Genomic DNA, 21301 nt, shown 5'->3' with positions numbered 1-21301 from the left:
ACGTAGAATGCTTAGGACAGTGTTTGGCATATTGAAAGCACTCAAAGCATGATATTAAGGAGGAAAAATGCATGGGACTTGGAATGGTAGAACTGCCATGACAAGGTGTATCATACTGAATGTAAAAATGAAATATGGGGCTGGGTGCAGGGGCCCAAGCCTGTAATCTCAGCATTTCGGGAGGCCAAGGCAGAGGATCCCTTGAGGCCAGGAGCTCGAGACCAGCCTGGGCAACAAAGCAAGATGTGGTAGTGCTCACCTGTAGTCCCAGCTACTCAGGAGGCTGAGGTGGGTGGATCACTGAGCCCAGGAGTTCAAGGCTGCAGTGAACTTTGATTGCGCCACTGCACTCTAGCCTGGGCGACAGAGCGAGACCCATCTCTTAAAAGAATAACAAAAGGCCAGGTGCGATGGATCACACCTGTAATCCCAGCACTTTGGGAGGCCAAGGCGGGTGGATCACGAGGTCAGGAGATCGAGACCATCCTGGCTAACACAGTGAAACCCCATCTCTAATAAAAATACCAAAAAAAAATTAGCCGGGTGTGGTGGCGGGCGCCTATAGTCCCAGCTACTTGGGAGGCCGAGGCAGAAGAATGGCATGAACCCAGGAGGCGGAGCTTGCAGTGAGCTGAGATCGCGCCACTGCACTCCAGCCTGGGCGACAGAGCGAGACTCCATCTCGAAAAAAAAAAAAAAAAAAAAGAACAACAAAAAAGAAACATGGTATATGTATCTGAGTGAATCCCACTGGATGAACACTTGTCCTTTCTTTTCTGGATGATCCAGATCCAGGGGTGCAATAACAGTTCCACTCCATGCTTCATGGGTGGCGCCTCAAAGCAGGCTGTGTTCAGTTCAGTTGTCACATTTGGAGAAGACCACTGTCAACAAAGAACAACCAAGGACCAAGCCCAAGAAAGCGAACGTTCTCCCAGGCATGCGGTATATATGCTAAATTCACCCAAAAAAGTGACCTATTGGTCAGGAAAAGAAAGAAGAGCCTTCAGATACGTAGATGTTTTGGTGGGAGCAAGGCGCATTCTGTGCAATTCCGGAGATAAGAGCTAAGAGGACTGCGCAGATGTTACAGGAGGCAGACTCCAGCCCAATCTGAGAAGGGCCATTCTAAGGATCAGGCTCTTCCTACAGGAAATCTGCTGTTTGTTAGTGCAATGAGACCTGGATCCTGGAACTGCTCAGGTAGAAGCTGAGCACAGGAAATCTGCCATTTGCTAGTGCAATGAGACCTGGATCCTGGAACTGCTCAGGTAGAAGCTGAGTGGCCATCTGTCAGGTACAGGGAAGGTTAGGCAAAATCACTTTTAAGGTCCTTTCTGACTCTAATATCTACAATTTTAAGAGACTGTACAGCCCAGAATATACTTCAGATAAAGCATGTGAAGGAAAACATTATTCATCCATTCAGTAGAGTTAAGAGGTTTGCTACATAGCTTTGGCCTTCCTAAATCAGCATCAAGTGTGGTTTTCATTTTAAAAAAACTAAACTAAATGAATTGTTTAGAGGAAGCTTAAACTGAATTGTATTAAATATATATTGTGAGACAGAATTAACTTTTTGAGTATAGGATCCAAGCAGTACAAGGCCTTGACTGTACTTTTCACAGTGTTCTGTTTGGGGCCGGGGAGAGCTGTGCAATGTGCTGAGGCAGGTCTCCCCATAAGCTGGGTTCATCTATCAGGGTTAAGGTGATCATCGTGACTCAGCCATAACTCAGGCTGCTGGTGTGCCATACACATTCAGAACACAGGAATACAGAGAACCTGAAAATTACTGGAAGCAAAAGTAGAAAGAATAAAAATGGAAAACTTTTTCTGTATTGCATTAAAAAAAAAATCACGACTTCTTCTGGAAAGAGGCAAATGAGACAAACATTGGCTTCATTTTACAAGAGGAGGCTCGAAGCCCATTTTGAACACCAACAGCATGTGCAGCGCTGTGTGCCGAGGTAATGGGAAGGATCGCCTCATCTGATGACTCAACAAGGAGCAGATGGCCCGTGGGAGCTGGAGAAGGACTTTTCCCTCCTCAGTGGAGGACAGCACGGCCCTAGGCATGGGGGCGGCAGCGGCAGGGGTGGAGGGCTTGCCTGGTTTTCAGCCCAGTACATACCAGGATGCACAAGAGGACGAGTCCTCAGCAGAGGAGCTCTCTTCTCAGCCTTGCCAGCAACAGTGTGCTCTTTGGGTCTTCTGTTTCACATGCAGTGCATCTAACAGTAAGTGTGAGACCATTCACCATAGCACTGTTTGTGAAAGCAAAAAACTAGAAATGACCATGATGACGCCCAATGGTTAACAAATGTTTGATGGTTAGTAATGGAACATTCATATCTGGGAATACCCACAGCAGTTAAAAAAAAAAACAAATAATTCGCTGTGTTGATGACAGAACACTAGCCAGGATTCTATTATTAAGAGGACAATGGGAGGTATAGCATGGCATGGATAAAACACACAGTCTTGTGTGTATACACTTGTGCTTGAGGGATGCTTTCTTGGGAATGAATTATCATTCCATGGGGTTGTTATATCACAGACCCTATGGAGATGTCTTCCATCCATCCAACGCTAGAAATGGCCCCATGGGTCTCATCCAAACCTCGGACGTCACCAGTCGCCTCCTGCCCTAATTTCTTTTTCCATGTCTCCTCCAGATGATTGTTGATCAACCCCACCAGGCTACAGGGGTGTTATGAGACAGTAGAGAACATCAAATGATTTCCATCAATCTCTCTCTTTTTTAAAAAATTGAGATGTAATTCACATATAGTGGTTTTTAGTATACTCATAAGGTTGTGCAATAAACTTTAGAACATAATCAACTTTAGAACATTTTAATCACCCTAAAAAGAAACCAAATACACACTGGCAGTCACTCCCCAATCTCCTTCCCACCTCCACCCAGGCCCTGACCATTAATCTACTTCTTACTTTGGGAGATCAAGGTGGGAGGATTGTTTGAGCCTGGTAGGTTAAGGCTGCAGTGAGCCATGATTGTGCCATGGCACTCCAGCCTCGGGGACAGAGTGACACCCTGTCTCAAAATAAAAAAATTCAAATAAAAAATCTACTTTTTGTCTCTATGGATTTGCCTATTGTGGACAGTTCACATAAATCAGATCATATAGTATGTGGCCTTTTGTGTCCAGCTTTTTCCGCTGAGCATAATGTTTTCAAGGTTCACCCTTGCTGCAGCAAGTATCAGTACTCCGTTCCTTTTTATGGCTGATTAATATTCCACTGTATGGATATAACATATTTTGATTATCCATTCATCTGTTGATGGACATTTGGGTTGTTTCCATTTTGGGCTATGATGAATAATACTGTTATGAACATTTGCATATGAGTTCTTCATTTCTTTTGGTTATTTAGCTAGGAATGGAATTGCAGGGTTATATGGTCACTCCATGCTTAAGCTTTTGAGGAACTGCCAGGCTGTTTTCCACAGCAGCTGCACCATTTCACCAACAGTGAACAAGGGTTCCAATTTTTCCAAGTCCTCACTGATATTTATTATCTGTCTTTTTCATTGTAGCCATCCTAGTAGGTATGAAGTGGTATCTCACTGTGGTTTTGATTTGTATTTCCTGATAGCCAATAATGTTGAGTATCTTATGTGCTCATTGGCCATCTGCATATCTTCTTTGGAGAAATGTCAACTTAGATTGACCTTTTTTTTTTTTTGAGATAAGAGTCTCACTCTGTTGCCCAGGCTGGAGTGCAGTGGCACAATCTCAGCTCACTGCAACCTCTGCCCCTCGGGTTCAAGTGATTCTCCTGCCTCAGCCTCCCGAGTAGCTGGGAATACAGGTGAGTGCCACCACGCCCTGCTAATTGTTTGTATGTTTAGCAGAGATGGGGTTTCACCATGTTGGCCAGGCTGGTCTCGAATTGCTGACCTCAAGTGATCTGCCTGCCTCAGCGTCCCAAAGTGCTGGGATTACAGGCATGAGCCACTGCGCCCAGCCAGATTGATCCTTTTCTTTTTTTTTATTTGAGATGGAGTCCCACTCTGTCGCCTAGGCTGGAGTGCAGGGGCACAATCTCAGCTCACTGCAACCTCCACCTCCCAGATTCAAGCAATTCTCCTGCCTCAGCCTCCTGAGTAGCTGGGATTACAGGTGCGTGTCACCACACCTGGATAATTTTTGTGTTTTCAGTAGAGACGAGGTTTCACCATGTGGGCCAGGCTGGTCTTGAACTCCTGACCTTAAGTGATCTGCCCACCTCAGCCTCCCAAAGTGCTGGGATTACAGGTGTGAGCCACCACGCCCAGCCCAGATTGACCATTTTTTAATTGGGTCATTTGTCTTTATCGTTGAGTTGTAAATGTTCTTTATATATTCTGAATACAAGTCCCTTAACAGATAAATGATTTGCAAATATTACCTCCCATTCTGTAGGTTGTCTTTTTATTTTCTTGATGGAGTCCTCTGTCGCACAAAAGTTTTTAATTTTGATGCAGTCCAATTTACTGATTCTTTTTCCCTTCGGTTGCTTATGCTTTCAGTGTCTAGTATGTAAGAAACTATTGCCTAATGCAAGATCATGAAGATTTACATCTACATTTTTTCTATTTGTTTTATAATTTTAGCTTTTATATTCGGGTCTTTGATCCATTTTGAATCAGTACCTTATTATCTTTGATGCTATTGTAAATGAATTTTTTTTTTTTTTTTTCTGAGACAGAGTCTCACTGTGTACCCCAGGCTGGAGTGCAATGGCACAACCTTGGCTCACTGCAACCTCTGCCTCCCAGGTTCAAGCGATGTAAATGAATTTTTCTTAATTTAACTTTCAGATTATTCTTAGCTAGTGTATGGAAATACAGCTAACTTTTTGTATGTTGATCCTATATCTCGCAACTTTACTGAACTTGTTTATTAGCTCTAATTATTTTTTTGGAGGATTACTTAGGATTTACTCCACAGAAGATTATGTCTACAAATAGGGACAGTTTTACTTCTTCCTTTCCAATCTGGATGCCTTGTAGTTCACTTTTTTGCCTAACTGCCCTGGCTATAACCTCCAGTACAATGTTGAATAGTACGGTCCCTGTTTCTTATTCCTTCTGTCCTCAACCATCGACTTGAAAGGGGCAAGAAGTCCTGTAAAGCGGATTTGTAACATCTAGCAGGATGTTCTTCTTTCATGTCTTTGCGGCAGGTCCAGAAGAATACCTGTACAGTTTTTGTCGTCCATTCTAGATCAAAACTGTTGGCCAAAACACAAACTAAATGGTAGGAAAAAGGGGCACAGGAAGTAAGCAAATACTCTGTGGAACAAAGTGAATTTGGCGTTACATGAGAAAGCACTCACTGGATGAGAGTTTTTCTGAATGGGAAACCAACGCTCATTAGCTGAACATGTAATGTACACAGTGATTCTTCCCACTGGCTGAGTGCATAAGATATCCTTAGGATGGGCAAAATAAGAGTGAATTATTATGGATTGGCATATGTACATGAATAATTTTGTATGAAATATTTTATAGTCAAATAGCATTATAATGAATCAGTGCTACATGGAGCAGCAATATGGAAGTATGCATGTATACTTACAAAATTTACTTTCCCAAGATTCACAAGAAAACTGTAGCAGTAATTATCTTTGGGTAAGGGACTACAGTGGTAGTAAATGGAATTTTATGCTTTTCTAAACTGCTTGAATTTTCTTACTATGTGCTTTGAAACAAATTAACCAAAGTTAACTCACCAGTGATTATGAAATGCCTTGCTTTTTTATGTTTTTCTATATAAAGAAAAAGGACCCTACTAGATGTTATTGCAAAAATGAAACACCAAGTACTGTAAATATGTAATTAGGGGTCTATGGAGAATTCTCCTCCCCTTAGAAAGACCTGAGTGCTGACTAACCAGGAAATGGTCTGGAAAAATAAAGAGGGAAGGTTATTTGAGTTCAATTATTCAGGACATGTCTGTCATCTTTGCTGTTTAAAAGAGCTGAGAGCTGATGGTGTCCCTCTAACAGGAAACAAACTGAGTGGGCAGCTCAGGCGGGTGGAGCTGACCTTTGAAACAGGAAAGGGCAGAGTCCATTTCTGGCTAGCTGAGAGCTCTAAGGTTTTTCAGAAAATGCTGGCATAGGTATAGCATCCTCCTATCAAGAACAGGTAGAAACACTCTTCACAGGTCGCCTGTTAGTGCATGTGGTTCAAATAAACACACTAGACAGACAGGAGTGGGTAGGGGGATCCCACGTGCCTGACATAGAGAGGTGTAGGGCAGGAATTCTAAGACACACAGTTGAGACCTTAGGAGAGGCACAGGCCAATGGTTAGGTAGGAACTCTCGAAAGCCATAAAGGCAAGAACTTTTTTCTACTCCGGACAGTGGTGAGATTTTGAACAGAGGCCAGAGGAGCTTTATAGAGAAGAGCCAGAGGGGACCTAAGGGTTGCCCTTCAGAGGGGCTGGACTAGATGTAGGTTCCAGAAGGGTAGTCTTAGAAGTGCTGCTCATTCAATTCTTACCTCTAGCGATTTGCTTGAGCATCTCTGTTGAACTTTCAGACTCTTTCCTTTTATGCGTATGCTCTACATTTGTAACCAGGCATTCTTGCACTTTTTTTTTTTTAACATTCTCTTAATTAGTAAAATTAACTTTTTGAACATTCCAGCCAATTATGTTTGTCAGGAAGGGAGGGAGGTGTTTCCATGTTCTGGTTGGTAAAGAGACAGGAGCAGATGCCTTGTGTGGTCCCCAGGGAAGGGTGGCAGCAGGGAAAGGGATGGGCCCAGCTCCAGAGCCTTGCAGACATGAGGGGACGAGCCAGGCTGAGGAAATCAGAATAAGCCAGGAGGGGCAGTGGGGCTGGCTGTGGGGGCTGTATCCTTGTGCCCTCTGCCACTTGTTTGACAAACCTTTTCCAAGTGCCAGAGGACATAGATGATAGCATCAAACGTGTTAAGTACCTGAACTGTAGGAAATTGCCAATATTCTTTCTATTTTATTTTATTTTATTATTTATTTATTTATTTATTTATTTATTGAGATGGAGTCTCACTTTGCTGTCCAGGCTGGAGTGCAGTCTGAGCTCACTTCAACCTCTGCCTCTCAGGTTCAAGAAATTCTCGTGCCTCAGCCTTCTGAGTAGCTAGGATTATAGGCATGCCACCATGCCCGGCTAATTTTTGTATTTAGTGGAGATGGGGTTTCACCATGTTGGCCAGGCTGATCTCGAACTCCTGACCTCAAGTGATCTGCCCGCCTCGGCCTCCCAAAGTGCTGAGATTACAGGCATGAGCCACCGCACCTGGCCCTGACAATATTCATTTTAGATCCGCCAAAACAGCAATTCCCTGTGATTCAACTTAACATACGTGTTCTAAATGGTTTGCATGTATTCATTGTATTTATTCCTCACATCCACCTATAAGGTAGAAACTATTGTGTTAATCATCCCTGTTTTACAGCTAAAGGGACTAAAGCTAAGTGTGGTTGAGTAACTCTCTCAAGGCCACACAGCAAATGTGTGTAAAGACTGAGTATCCTTTATCCAAAATATTTGGAACCGGAAGTGTTTCGGACTTCCGATATTTTTGGATTTTGGAATATTTGCATACAAATGAAATATCTTGGGGATGGGACCCAAGTCAAAATACAAATTTATTTATGTTTCATATATAGTTGGTCCTCCCAATCCTCAGGTTCTCCATGCTTGGATTCAATCAGCTGCAGATTCAACCAACCTCAGACTGAAAATATAGTACTCCAGGGATGTGGAACCCCCAGATACAAAGGACCAGCTTTCTGTTTCCTCAAGTTGCACAAGGCTGACTATGCATCCTGAGATTTTGGTATGGGGGCAGTCCTGGAACCAATGCCCCGAGGATACTGAGTACCTTTTATACACATGGCCTGAAGGTAATTTTATACATTATTTTAAATAATTTTGTATATGAAACAAAGTTTTGACTGGGAGCCACCATCACATGAGATCAGGTATGAAATTTTCCATTAGTGGTCATGTTGTTGCCCAGGAAGTTTTGTTCAGATTTTCATATTAGAAATTCTGAACCTGTAGTAGAGTCAGAACTCATCCAGGCAGCCATTCTCATAAACCCCATCCTACCATCCTGGGTCAAGACCAAGGGCGGATGAGCTCTGGAGTGGAGCTCAATCCATATCCTCAGATGATGCCTCCCTAACACGAGGCAGGATCAACCAGACCTTGGCCAAGGAGGAACATGGGCTGTTGTCTTTCCCTCTTTTCAAAGACTCACAAACTTCACAGAACCCCCAAATTTAACCTTTCTTTTAATGGGTCAATCCTTATATACAACGGGGATGGCTTTACATTGTATTATTAGAAGCCTTCTTTTTTTTTTTTTTTTTTGACACGAAGTCTCACTCTGTTACCAAGGCTGGAGTGCAATGGCATGATCTCAGCTCACTGCAACCTCCACCTCCCAGGTTCAAGTGATTCTCCTGCCTCAGCCTCCCAAGTAGGTGGAACTACAGGCGCCTGCCACCATGCCCAGCTAATTTTTGTATTTTTAGTAGAGATGGGGTTTCACCATATTGGCCAGGCTGGTCTTGAACTCCTGACCTTGTGATCCGCCGGCCTCGGCCTCCCAAAGTGCTGGGATTACAGGCGTGAGCCACCGCGCCCAGCCTAGAAGCCTTCTTTCAATCCATTTTTGATAGCTGCAAATGAACAATTCGGTCAGATCTTTAGGCCAACCAAGGTCTTCTGAACTTACGCCTCTGTTCCTCACACAGCCACCTGATTCCATTTGTTCTCTAGACTCTTTCTCTTTGATCACATGTTATCCCAAACGCTGGGTAATCTTCCTAGAACTCTGCTTTCATTATGTCATTCTTGGAACTTAAAATACCTCACCATTGCCCAGAGGATCACATACGAGTTCTTCAATTTGGCATCCGAGGAGCTCCATGACTTAGCCTAGCCTTGCCTGGCCCACCTTCAGTCTCACTGGTTCTTTTCGTGGCTGTCCTCTCCCGCAAGTCCATTCTCATGTTAATGTCCACATCCACAATCCATTCCTTTTTATGCCTACCAGGCTTTGCTCCTTGAATTCCTCTCCCTCTGCCTCTTCACCAAGCTCAGTGGTATCCTTTCTTACTATCCCAGCTCAAGCCTCACATCCTCCCTGTAGCCCTTTCTAACTAAACCTGTCAATAGTAAACTCTCAGTTCTTAGAACTCTGAGGATGTAGCCTAGGATTACCTATCTATCTTGTGACCAGTATTTCAGCTCTCCAAATAACGTATAAAGAACCTCAGGGACAGACATCATGTCTATGAGATTCATTTTTTCAACACTCACGGAGCACCCTCTCAGTGCCAAGCACTGTCGTGCACTGAGAAACAAGACATAATCCCTAGGGACAAAAGTCTGAGGGTCAGAAGAGAGATATGTATTCGGTTGGACCATATGAAATTGTTTTTGGCCGGGCGCGGTCGCTCACGCCTTGTAATCCCAGCACTTTGGGAGGCCAAGGCAGGCGGATCACAAGGTCAGGAAATCGAGACCATTCTGGCTAACACGGTGAAATCCCTTCTCCACTAAAAATACAAAAAATTAGCTGGGTGTGGTGGCACGTGCCTGTAGTCCCAGCTACTCGGGAGGCTGAGGCAGGAGAATCGCTTGAACCCAGGGAGGTGGAGGTTGCAGTGAGCCGAGACCATGCCACTGCACTCCAGACTGGGCGACAGAGCGAGACTCCGTCTCAAAAAAGAAAAAAGAAATTTGTTTTTGTAGGGCAAAAATGGTCAAATATTGGCAATTTAATGTGGTAAACATAAAAAGAATGATCAAATCATGTAGTAAGATCAGAGAGGGACAGAGAAGAGAGCCTAGGAGTACAGAGGAGGGACAGCAGCTTACATTAGGATAGGGTCTGAGACTTTCTGGGAAGGCAATGCAATCTGTGCTGAGTCATAATGATGAGTCATAATGATATGGAATTATGCAGCAAAGCAAGGATACTCTAAATAGAGACAACATTTTTAAAAGGCATGGAGGTAAGAAAGAGCAGGCAGATGGTAGGAGCTATGACTGAACTGGGTTCCCCCAAATGTATATGTTGGAACCATATCCCCCTGTACCTCAGAATATGATTGTCTTTGGAGATAGGGCAGTTGAGGGCTTCAAGGGGTAGTTAAATTAAAATGAGGCTGTCAGGGTGGGCCTATTCCAATGTGACTAGTGTCCTTTAGGAAGAGCAGATTAAGACATACAGAGGGACACGAGGGACATGCACACGCAGAGAAAAGGCCACTTGAGGACATAGCGAGAAGGTGGCTGTCACTGTGGAGTGTATATTTGGTTTTTGTCCTCGTTTCCTGGCATATAATTCTTAAAATCCTCTGGATCCTCACAATTATGCCTTTGTATGCTAATGAGTTGATGGGTGGCTAGCAGCCCCTAGGTAGCTTCAGGAGGAGCTGGTCACTGGAAAGACCAAGGCAGCATTAGAGGGTTGGGACTTTCAGCCCCACCCCCCAATCTCCGGGGAGGGGCTGGGGGGTAAAGGTCAAGTTGACCACCAAAGGCCAATGGTTTGACGAATCATGTCTGTATAACGAAGCCTCCATAAACCCCCAAAAGGACAGGGTTAGGAGAGCTTCTGGATAGCTGAACGCAGGGAGAGGGGCACATCTGGAGAGGGCAGGGAAGCCTCACACCCCTTCCCTCATACCTCACCCTATGCATCTCTTCACCTGTATCCCTTGTAATATCTTTATAATAAAGGAGTAAATGTGAGTGTTTCCCTGAGTTCCGTCAGCTGCTCTAGCAAATTAATAAACCCAATGCGCCAGCCATGGGAACCCCAATTTATAGCCGGTTGGTCAAAAACACAGGGTAGACAACCTGGGGCATGTGACTGGTGTCGGAGGTGGAGGGCAGTCTTGTGGGACTGAGCCCTCACCCTGTGGGATCTGATGCTCTGGACAGTGTCAGAATTAAACTGAATTAGAGGACACCCAGCTGGTGTCCACTACAGAAGTTATTGCTTGCTTGGTATGTGGGGAAACCTCCTACACATTTGGCCACAGAAGTCTTCTCTGTTGATGGCTGTGGAGTGAGAGCAGATGAAAAACAGTTTGTTTTTTCTGCTCAGTAACTGCAAGCCAAGGAGTGAGGGCTCAGAAGAAACCAAATCTGCCAACACCTTGATCTGGGATCCTGGCCTCCAGACTGTGGGAAGATAAATTTACATTGGCCTTTGGTAACTTATTATGGCAGCCCGAGCTGACTACCACAGTAGGGGTCTCTGAGCTACCTGGAGGGAGAGGGTAAAGCAAAGAACGACAAGAGATGAGATGGGGGACAGAGGTGATGTGCAGGGACTTGCATGCCACACTAAGGGGCTTGAAGATTTTCCTGCAGGTGAGGGGAAGCTTTTGGAGAGTTTTAGCAAGGAGGTGGCAGAACCATGAGGTGTTTTAAGGAGAGCTCTCTGGTGGCAGCAAGGAAGGGCAAGACCAGAAGTAGAAAACACTTTGGGGCTGTTGGACTGCTACAAGCAAGTGGTGAAGAGAGAGACAGTGGTATTAGGGGTGGAGAAGAGGAGTTGAATTGAGGAAATCCTTAGGAGATGAAATTGGCAGTTAGCAACGGCTCCCAGGGGAAGAGTGAAGGAGAGGCAGGAGTTGGAGCTCCCAGGCTCCTACCCTGTTGTGGATGGACCTGTGCCACCAGCGATGAGTACAACTCTATGGGAGGGGAGCAGATGAAGCAGGGTAGAGGAGATGATCAGTAAGGAATGCCTGTGGGGTAATCAGGAGAGATGTCAACAGGGAGTTAAGCATTCACACTTGATCTTTAGAGAGAGTGGGGCTGCCAGTGGAGACTTGGGAGCCTTTGGCTTAAAAGGGGGTACGGCCGGCCATGCCCACACCCCACCCGTGTACACACCAGCCCTTGGCATGCTCTCTGCGACTCTTTGTCAGAGGGTGGCCCTGGGGTTGCCTAAGCCTGTCTTTCCTGTGAACACATGGAGCTGGAAGCACCTGGGACTGTACATTTTTCCAACCAATGAGACAAGTGCAGGGGTACATGCACCCTGGGGGTCCACTGCCTGCTGCGAACAACTGAGGGTGACCCATGCTTCCTCCAGAGTAACCCTGTGTGACCTGGCCTGATGTCACGGCACCCTGGCTTGGCCTCCTCACTTCTATTTCCCTTGCCTTTCCACCTCCTGGGAACATATATTAGTCTGTTCCTGAATTGCCATAAAGAAATACACAAGACTGGGTAATTTATAAAGAAAAGAGGTTTAATTGGCTCACGGTTCCGCAGGTTGTACAGGAAGCATGACGCTGTCATCTGCTCAGCTCCTGGGGAGGCCTCAGGAAACTTACAATTATGGCAGCAGGCAAAGGGGAAGCAGGACGTCTTACATGGCTGGGGCAGGAGGGAGACAGTTGGTGGAGGAAGGTGCCACACACTTTTAAATAACCAGAGCTCATGAGAACTCACTCACTATTGTGACCACAGCACCAAGGGGGGGATGGTGTTAAACCATGACAAACCACCTCTGTGATCCAGTCACCTCCCGCCAGGCCCCACCTCCAACACTGGGGATTACAATTCAACATGAGATTTGGGCGGGGACACACAGCCAACCCGTATCAGAACAATTCCTAATAAATCTCTTTCCCATACACCTTGCATCAGGGTCTGCACCTGGAGACTCCCACCTAAGATGGAGGTTTAGATGAGACCACTCTGGGAGGACACGCAGCCAAGTGTGGAGGCCCCGAGGAAGACCAGCTCTGAAGACACAGGGAGGCAAAGGGCAGACCCCGAAGGAGATGGAGGAGGAATGACAGAGGGCAAGAAGAATCAGGCGAGGGACTGCCACAAAAGCCAGTGACAGAAACTTCCAGAAGAGCTGTCAACAGTACCAAACAAAGCAGAGGAGTCTCATAAGACTAAAACTAAAATTTGCTTCCATAATATGGTGACTGTCAGGGCACAATGAGCCAAGGAAAAAACAGTTTTCCTATACTGGTGAGAGCAGAAAGCAGATTCCAGAGGACTGGAAGTTCTTAAGAGCTGTGGGAATGGAGACAAGAAGTGTTTTGATAATTAGATGAGGGTGCAGCAGTGGTCCCAGCTACTCCGGAGGCTGAGGTGGCAGGATCACCTGAGCCCCGGAGGCAGAGGTTGCAGTGAGCCGAAATCGCGCCACTGAACTCCAGCCTGGGCAACAGAGCCAGACTCTGTCTCAAAAAAAAAAAAAAAAAAAAAAAAAAAAAAAAAAAAAAAAAAAAAAAAAAAAAAAAAAAAAAAAAAGATGGGAGAAGTGTGAGCATAGTCAGCCATTAGAGGGAGAGGGAGAGGGAAGGGAGGGAGAGGGAAGGGAGGGAGAGGGAAGGGAGGGAGGGCTGAGGACTGAGGACCGTGGGTGGCGACAGAGCCAGGTCCTGGTGGAGGAGGGCCTCAGGTAGCTGGTGCACTGGGCAGAGGCCCCAGGACATTTCCGTTTTGGAGCTTCCGCCACCAAAGCAGATGAAACTGAGATTTTCCTCTCTCCTTATCAGACTCTTCCTTGAAGCCTGCAAGCTTTCAATTTAAAAATAAGATGGTATATGGCCGGGCGCAGTGGCTCACGCCTGTAATCCCAGCACTTTGGGAGGCCGAGGCAGGCGGATCACGAGGTCAGGAGATCAAGACCATCCTGGCTAACACAGTGAAACCCCGTCTCTACTAAAAATACAAAAAATTAGCCGGGGTGTGGTGGCGGGCGCCTGTAGTCCCAGCTACTTGGGAGGCTGAGGCAGGAGAATGGCGTGAACCCGGGAGGCGGAGCTTGCGGTGAGCCGAGATCATGCCACTGCACTCCAGCCTGGGCGATAGAGTGACACTCCGTCTCAAAAAAAAAAAAATTAAAAAAAAATAAATAAAAATAAAAAAAGGCTTCCTATTTTAAGTGGAATGTACAGTAGGCATCATACAAATTCACAACACTTGCGGCATGCAGACTTTATTTTGGCTATGGATAGGGTTACATACTTGGGGTTTTCCCTCTATTATTAAGGGATGTTTTTGTGATCAAGGGATGAGGCATTCAGGAGGAAGGTTAGGGAAAGATGCTCGCATTTATCTAGCATTGTATCAAAGTGGAGGCAGCAGCTAAGATTAAGAGTTCCATAGACTCCTGCCTGTCAGCGCCTCCTTAAAGCGATACATTTTAATGTTTTTCTCAGCAGGAGCTTGACTTTAACAATGAATCCAGAAAAAAAGGGAAGTCATAATAAATCACAAACAATAAAAAACAACAGATTTCTTCTGACCCTGCCACCTTAGCTCTTCCATCCCTGGGGCCTGTCAGAGTGTGCTAACTGAAAGCACTTAGGCAGAAGCTGCCAGAATCCAGCTGCACCCTGGAGACAGGAGGCATGGCGAGCCTTTAGGAAGCTCCCAAGCATCTCGGGCAAGAGCCACCACTGCTGCACGAGTCAGGAGGGGACCTTGTAGGCAGGGGATGGACGACAAGAGAGAGCTGAGCAGTGGCAGGACAGAAAGGAACACTGAAATCAGACTTTGCCTGGGGAAGAGTTCTGCCCAGGGCCAGAGAGGAGATGAAGAGTCTGGGAGAGTCCTTGGGGTCTTATGTGTGGGAAAGACATCTTCAATAACTAACAAATGAAAAATGGCATGTGACCCCTAACATTTTGAAAATGAGCAAATCGTCTTGCCTCAGAAGCCTGTAGTCACATTACAGGCTCTCTAGCCAATGAAGGCTGAGAAGGCTAGGAAAACACAAGAAACCTGTTAACAAATGACTTACAAGGAAGTCAATCTCAGACACATCTGATGCAAAGGAAACACAGCAAAGTCAATCTAAGAAACATCTGGGCCGGGCGCAGTGGTTCACGCCTATAATCCGAGCACTTTGGGAGGCCGAGGCAGGCAGATCACTTGAGGTCAGGAGTTCGAAACCAGCCTGGCCAACATGGTGAAACCCTGTCTCTACTAAAAATACAAAAATTAGCCGGGCATGGTGGCACATGCCTATAGTCCCAGCTACTTGGGAGGCTGAGGTGGGAGAATCACTTGAATCCAGGAGGCAGAGGTTGCAGTGAGCAGAGATCATACCACTGCACTCCAGCCTGGGCAACAGAGCAAGACTCTGTCTTAAAAAAAAAAAAAAAAAAGGAAGAAAGAAAAGAAAAAAAGAAACACTTGATGAGACCTCACGACTCAGTGGATGTATGGAAGGCACAAATGGAAAGCTGTTCTTATAAATTACTAAAACTAATAAGTCAGAGCCAAACAAAATTTTAGTTTTTCTCTTCTCACTTTGTTAATACTCCAGTATCTATAACCAAGAGAATGTTGAGTGTTCCTTTTTCTCAATGTCTTTTAAAATAATAAGACACTTACTTCATGTGTTAAAAGAAAAAAGATGCTTGGACCAAGCATACTTTTCACCCTGACCTGTATGTCCTTCCAGAGCCCAAGATACCTGCAGGCTTTTTTGTTTGTTTGTTTTTTGTTTTTGTTTTAATGCAACTAAATGCTCTCAGTTCCCTGAAGACAGGAATATGGTATAGGGAACCGAGAAGGGTTTCCGTCCCTGGGTTTAAATCCCCGTTCTCTTCTTTATCAGCTAGAGGAGGTTAGACGGCGTTACTCAGTCTTTCTGAGCCTTGGGCTATTGAAGTGGAGACTGTTAACCTGCCAGCAAGAGAGGTGAGGAAGGACTGGCCACAGAGGCAGAGGGAACTCAAGGAGAGTAAGACACACAGAAGCCAGGAGGAGAAAGTGCTTTAAGAAGAAAGCGTTTTTAGGAGAGAGTGGCCAAACATGTTGAACAGTGTGGCAAAGATCTCAAGAGAGGCTTCCACCGTGTCCGCCAACATGTGGAAACCTATCAAGACATAAAGCCAGATTTTTACATTGTTATGGCCCATCATTTCAAGACCATGGGGCATCTTGAAAGAAAGAACAAGATAGCATCTGTGACTGTTTTTAAGGGACTTCTTTCCCAAGGTCTCATTGAAAACAAAATCTGAGAACAAATTTTTACAAGTCTGGTTCTTCCTTTTACTTTCAATAATTTCCAGGTTCTCTGTGTCCATTTAAGGGAGAATTCTAGGGGATAGGAGTAAACGAAACCTAGACTACATAATTCAGGGCAGGTTCGGAAACATTTCCTCCTCATTGTAAGTACATCTGATAACAATATTTTCCTTATTGATGTGCAATAAGCCTTTCAAATGCAGTCAATTCATGGTTAGTCTAAATTTAGGCAAACAAAATTTCTGAATACTAAGACAAAGAAAAGCAAATGCCATAAAAAGCTGTCTAGCACAAAGGTCTAAAAATACTAGATTGTTCTCCCAACTCCACACACAAAGGAAAAGATCTTGGCCATCAGAAGCTGGGTTGACTCAGGCTCCAGGGAAGCCAGAGATGAGGCCCTCCTCATGTGTGAACTGACTTCCCAGGGTGCAGTCTAACTTGCTTACAAGTTGGTAACATAGTTCATCAAAACTCACATTCACTGAGATGCCCCTACCCCACTGAAGGACTATGGTTATGCAGAACCAAAGGGATCAAAGGGACTTAGAGACGTAATGGAAATGACCTCTTAGGTGGAGGGACTGAGCCTTTAAGAGGTGAAGGGATTTGCACAGTGAGGCAGCTCGCAGGTAAGCATGCTCCTGGGCGCCCTACCTGAAAGCAAACCTCTCTGGCCCTCATGTCCCTCGGCTACCTTCCCAGTCCTGCTTCCTGGGCCAGCACACCCCCTCTCACAGAGCCTACAGTCACCAGCCCCGCTTCCTGACTTCCCATCCATGCTCCTGTCCACTTCAGCCTGACTTCCTTCTCCACCACCTATGTAGTCCCGCTTCTCTCTCTTTCACCCCTCTTCATCCCCCAGGCAGCTTCCAACATCAGCCACTCCCACCTGCTTGCCTCAGCTTCTTTTCTGGCTTCCATGGCCCCTGGTGCCCTGGTTTTCTCTGGGGAAACACATAATGGTTTCCCCAGAATCCTCTGTTGGCTCCCCCTCTTCCTCCTGACCTCTTCTCTCACTTTCCTCTCTCCCTGAGGATTTCACTGTGTTCAAGATTTAAAGGGTTTTATAGGCTGAATGTTCCAGTCTCTCCAGTGAGCTCCTGAATTGCAGTCTCCAAAGTTCATAATATTGAATATCTATTGGTCATCACAAACTTAACACATGCAAAGCTGGAAACTTCATTTTCCTTCCAAGCTCCTCCCCATGTCTTTACCATCACACAAATGGGATCACCATCTACCCAACTGTCCAACTCAAAAACCTCAAAGTCATTCTGGATACACTCATTTTCCTCTTCTCCACATTCAATCAACCAAAGACCTGCCCGTTCCACGGCCAAAACACATTTCAAATAGGTCTGCGTCTTGCATCTGTCACTGGCACTCCAGGGCCTCTTGCATGGACTACTGCAAGGCTGCAACCGTTCTCCTGGCTTTCCGTCGGCTGCCTGTGGTGCTCTCCACACAGCAGCAGAGCAGCACTGTCCGAACACTGAGCAGATCATACCACCTTCCTGCTGAAGGTCCTGGAGCAGCTTCTGAAGAACTTGGAGAAAGGCTCGTGTGACCTGGCTCCTGCCTGCCTCTCTTGGCCCCTGCCCTCAGTCCCTTTTCCAGCCACACTGCCCTTCTTTCTGTCCCTAAGGCACATGAAGGCCTTTCCCACCTCAGCCAGGCTATGCAGAAGGCAGCTCATTTTCAGAGAGAAATTCCCCACCTCCTTATGTGCCGCCCTCCAGTTAGTATGGACATCACTGAGCGGTCTGCTCACAGTGCTGTGCACCACCTGTGACCGGCTGGTACCTGTAGCCATGTCCCTGCTAAATGGAAGCTCCGTGAGAGCAGGGGCCATGTTCACTTTGGCCATAGGAGTAGCTGTCCTGCCTGGCTCAATCAGCATTGGCCGAGAGAACAGATGCTGGAACAGTGGCTTTAGGGCGGGAACACAGGTCTCCTGGCTCCTGGCCCGCTCCACTTCCCTCCGCTAGATCTCCTTTCCGAAACAATGGATGAGTCAACTTGGGAGGCCGCCTTAGCGTGCAAGCACAGGGAACTTTGCTGTGGGAAGGGTGCAGCTTGCCACACCCCAACATTCTGCAGTGCTGCACAAAAGTCCCAGCCAGCTCCCTCCCTGGGGTGCATTTGCGTTAGGCTTCAGTCACAGTCAGGCGAAGTGGGGGTGTTCATTTAAAAACAAACCACAACAGCAGAACCGTACAAGGCAGGCCTCTGCCTGGGAAGGTAGAGGGGCCTTCAGGGCAGCCATCTAAGAACAGGCGAGGAGAGGAGCAGTTCCTGGATGGCCATCCCTCCCCACCTGTTTGATGGCAGATTACAAACATCTGACTCTAGTGGAGGGCGGGAAGGTGATGGAAGCTCCTGTTGCCATAGCAACCACAGTGCTCCTAGAGCCTAGGTACCAGGTTTCAGATAACCATTTCACAAAGAAAAGGAGCAAAGCAGAGAGGGACAAACATGGAAAAATGGCATGAAATAATCCTGCACATGCCACAAGCCACAGTCTACAAACAAAACTCAGGAGCTGGCCGTGGAATCCTGCTGCACAGGGGACCAGCAGAGGCTTCCCGCTGGGCTATGGTGGAAACAAAAGGGCCCATTGACACACACATCTGTGACCACTAAACACTTAGGAATCAATATTTTCCTAAAGATTTTTTTCCCCTTTGGCTTTATAGAGTTACTGTCTGCCAGGCTGCCAAACCCCAACCCTCGCCACGTCCACAGCCACCACATAAAGTGACTATTAGAACTTCAAACGAAGGATCTGACCCCCGGAAATGGCCTCATGCTAGTTTTTTCCTAAACAGTCACCAGGAAAATGTCGGAAGGCAAATCGAAACGCACACCCTGAAAGACTTAGAACATAACCATCACATCTGGGGGACGAGAAGCCCACCCCAACTTAATTTAAAAAGGAAACACAGCAGATATCATCAGTTGGCAGGGAGGTATCTTGAAGGAAAGAAGGAGGGCAATGAGACGGCTGTGGATCACAATGCAGCTTTACCTTAACACCTGCATCTCCTCGGGGGAGCATTGCATCTCGTCCTGGAGGCGACGCCAACGCAGACAAGCCCTCAGCTCCTGCTGCTCCCAGGCCTCATGGGGGGCCAGCTGCTCAGCCACAGACACACAGACACACATGCACAAAACAAAGTCACTGTTGTGGTCCTGGTGCAATGGCTCACTTTGTTTCAATGGGGGACAACATAGCCTGCCCCTGCTCTCACCTTGCTTCCGTCAGAAACCTAAAGGCCACTGGAGCCTCTTAGTGCCTAAAACAAAAAACCAACCGTGCACACTCGCTTGTGCTGCTGGCAGTGGAGCTGGGCCTGCTGTTTGGCAGAGGTCGCCTTGTTCTGGAACCCACCCATCCCACTGACACACACCTGGTCTGGAGAGACTGGGCTTCCCTTGGGGCCATTTCCACTTTGATCTGTCCTCTTTTCCTGCTTTGTCTTTCTGCACAGGATGGGGAAGGCCCCACCGTTCACCTCCAATTTTCCCCAGCCCTCAATTTTGTTAAGGACTGTTTCCAGGACGGCCTGCTAATGCAACCCAGATGATTCTGTGTGCACATAACTAGAAGTGCTGCCTGGACTCACTCTGGGGGAGGGGAGGCCATCACACTCTGCCCTACTGAGTCAGAACCAGCTGCCGTCCCATGGTGTGCTCACTAGGCCACACGGCCCAGACCTCTGTGAGGGAAGGCAGCAGAGCACCCACTGGGGAGGGAAGACGTCTATCCACGGGTGTTTCTGGAAATCAAACTTTCCTGATAATTCGTTCAACAGATATTTACTGAGTCTCTGCTAGGTCGTGGGGACATTACAGACAGGGCCTGGGGGAGCAGCCAGGGGAGGGAGAGATGGGCAGGAACACTAACATCAGAGAGCAGGTGACGGGAGAGGTGAAGAGAGAGCCCAGATGCCCCCTTGTCCACCAGGGCTTCCTGAGGAGATGGTGGTGACAGCGCTGGTCCTCAGGGAAGCAGGAGTCGGCCGGGGAGGAGGGATTTCGGGAAGAGGGAAAGCACTTGGAAGGCACGTCAGGCCAGGCAAGTGTGTGATATGCTTAGAGAATGGCAAGGCACATGGTCAGGCCTGGAGCAGACTACCATTCTGGGAGGGAGCAAGGTGCAGGGAAGCTGGCAGAGGCCAGACGATCCTCAGACCCCATGTGCCTGCTGTTATGGACTAAACTGTGTCTCCGCAAAATATATGTGTTGAAGGCCTTACCCCGGTGTGACTGTATTTGGAGATAGGGCCTTCAAGGAGGTCATTAAGGTTAAGTAAGTCATGAGTGGGGCCCTAATCCTACAGGGCTGGTGTTCTTGTAAGAAGAGGAAGAGCCAACAGAGCATTCTTTCTCTCTGCATGCACAGAGGAAAGGCCATAAGAGAACGCAAAGAAAAAGCAGCTTGTGGCCGTCTGCAAGCCAAGAAGAGTGAGGGGCCTCACCAGAAACCAACCCTGCTGGCACCTTGGTCTTGGACTTCCAGCCTCCAGAACTGTAAGAAATAAACGTCTGTTGTTTAAGTCACCCAGTCTCTGGTATTTATTATGGTAGTCCAAGCAGACTAATATGTCTGTGAAGGCATTTAGACTTTCTCCAGGTTGATGACAAGTTACACCATCCAACCTTGCGACTGACTCGATTCACAAATCCCTGCGGATGCCTCTCTGAGTGGATGGCAGTCTCCATCTCCTTGTTGGGATTTCACACGTCCCCCGCAACCCACCCCCGGCCCCGCCACGCTTTCTACTGCTCAGTGCTGCAGAGCAGTCTCCCAGGCAGCAAAGTGACCCCGGTGACCCCTGTCACCCTGTATCCTCATGCCCTGCTCCCTGGTGGGGCCTGCTGGCCAGGAGTACCTGGGAGGTGGCACACCCACCCCTGCCCCACAGGGCACTCCCCCACTCCCTGGACGGTCTGAGGCAGGCACTCGCCAGGGCCAGCAACAGCCCAGTCTCGTGCTTGAAGGGAGAGGTCAGCCTGGCGGACGTGCTCTGGAAATGTTTCAAACTTTGTGCTGGAATCTAGAATGGCCATTTGCCTCATGGGTGTTCATGTTTTCGCATCTCGAAGAGTTACTGCACGTACCTCCAGGGATGATGAGGGGGCTGACCCCTATCATGTTAAGGGAAAAGAGCAACAGAGCAAGCTCAACTCCTGCTGTCCCTTTAGGCTCACAACAGACGCCACCGCCTCCACAAAGGCTTTCCAGG

At 47.1% G+C, this 21301-nt stretch overlaps 1 protein-coding gene across 15 annotated transcripts in view; it reads right to left on the bottom strand.

Annotated features, from left to right (window-relative positions):
- The window catches only part of AOPEP (aminopeptidase O (putative)), a 369731-nt gene that overhangs the window by 140312 nt on the left and 208118 nt on the right, over positions 1-21301 (bottom strand). For 10 of the 15 annotated variants that reach the window (XM_024251889.3, XM_063714294.1, XM_063714296.1 and 7 more), the window contains one exon: positions 19081-19187. The exons of 4 other annotated variants lie outside the window; for them this stretch is intronic. In XM_024251889.3, coding sequence (XP_024107657.3) covers positions 19081-19187 — 107 coding nt within the window. Of the gene's footprint in view, positions 1-12273; positions 12423-19080; positions 19188-21301 lie in introns of those variants that run through there. One more of the 15 variants, XM_063714301.1, reaches the window with a different exon arrangement.

Source organism: Pongo abelii, chromosome 13 (assembly GCF_028885655.2).
Source record: "Pongo abelii isolate AG06213 chromosome 13, NHGRI_mPonAbe1-v2.0_pri, whole genome shotgun sequence".
NCBI classification, from domain to species: Eukaryota; Metazoa; Chordata; class Mammalia; order Primates; family Hominidae; genus Pongo; species Pongo abelii.
The sequence above is the reverse complement of the archived record's forward strand: the minus strand, read 5'-3'. Positions and strand labels throughout refer to the sequence as shown.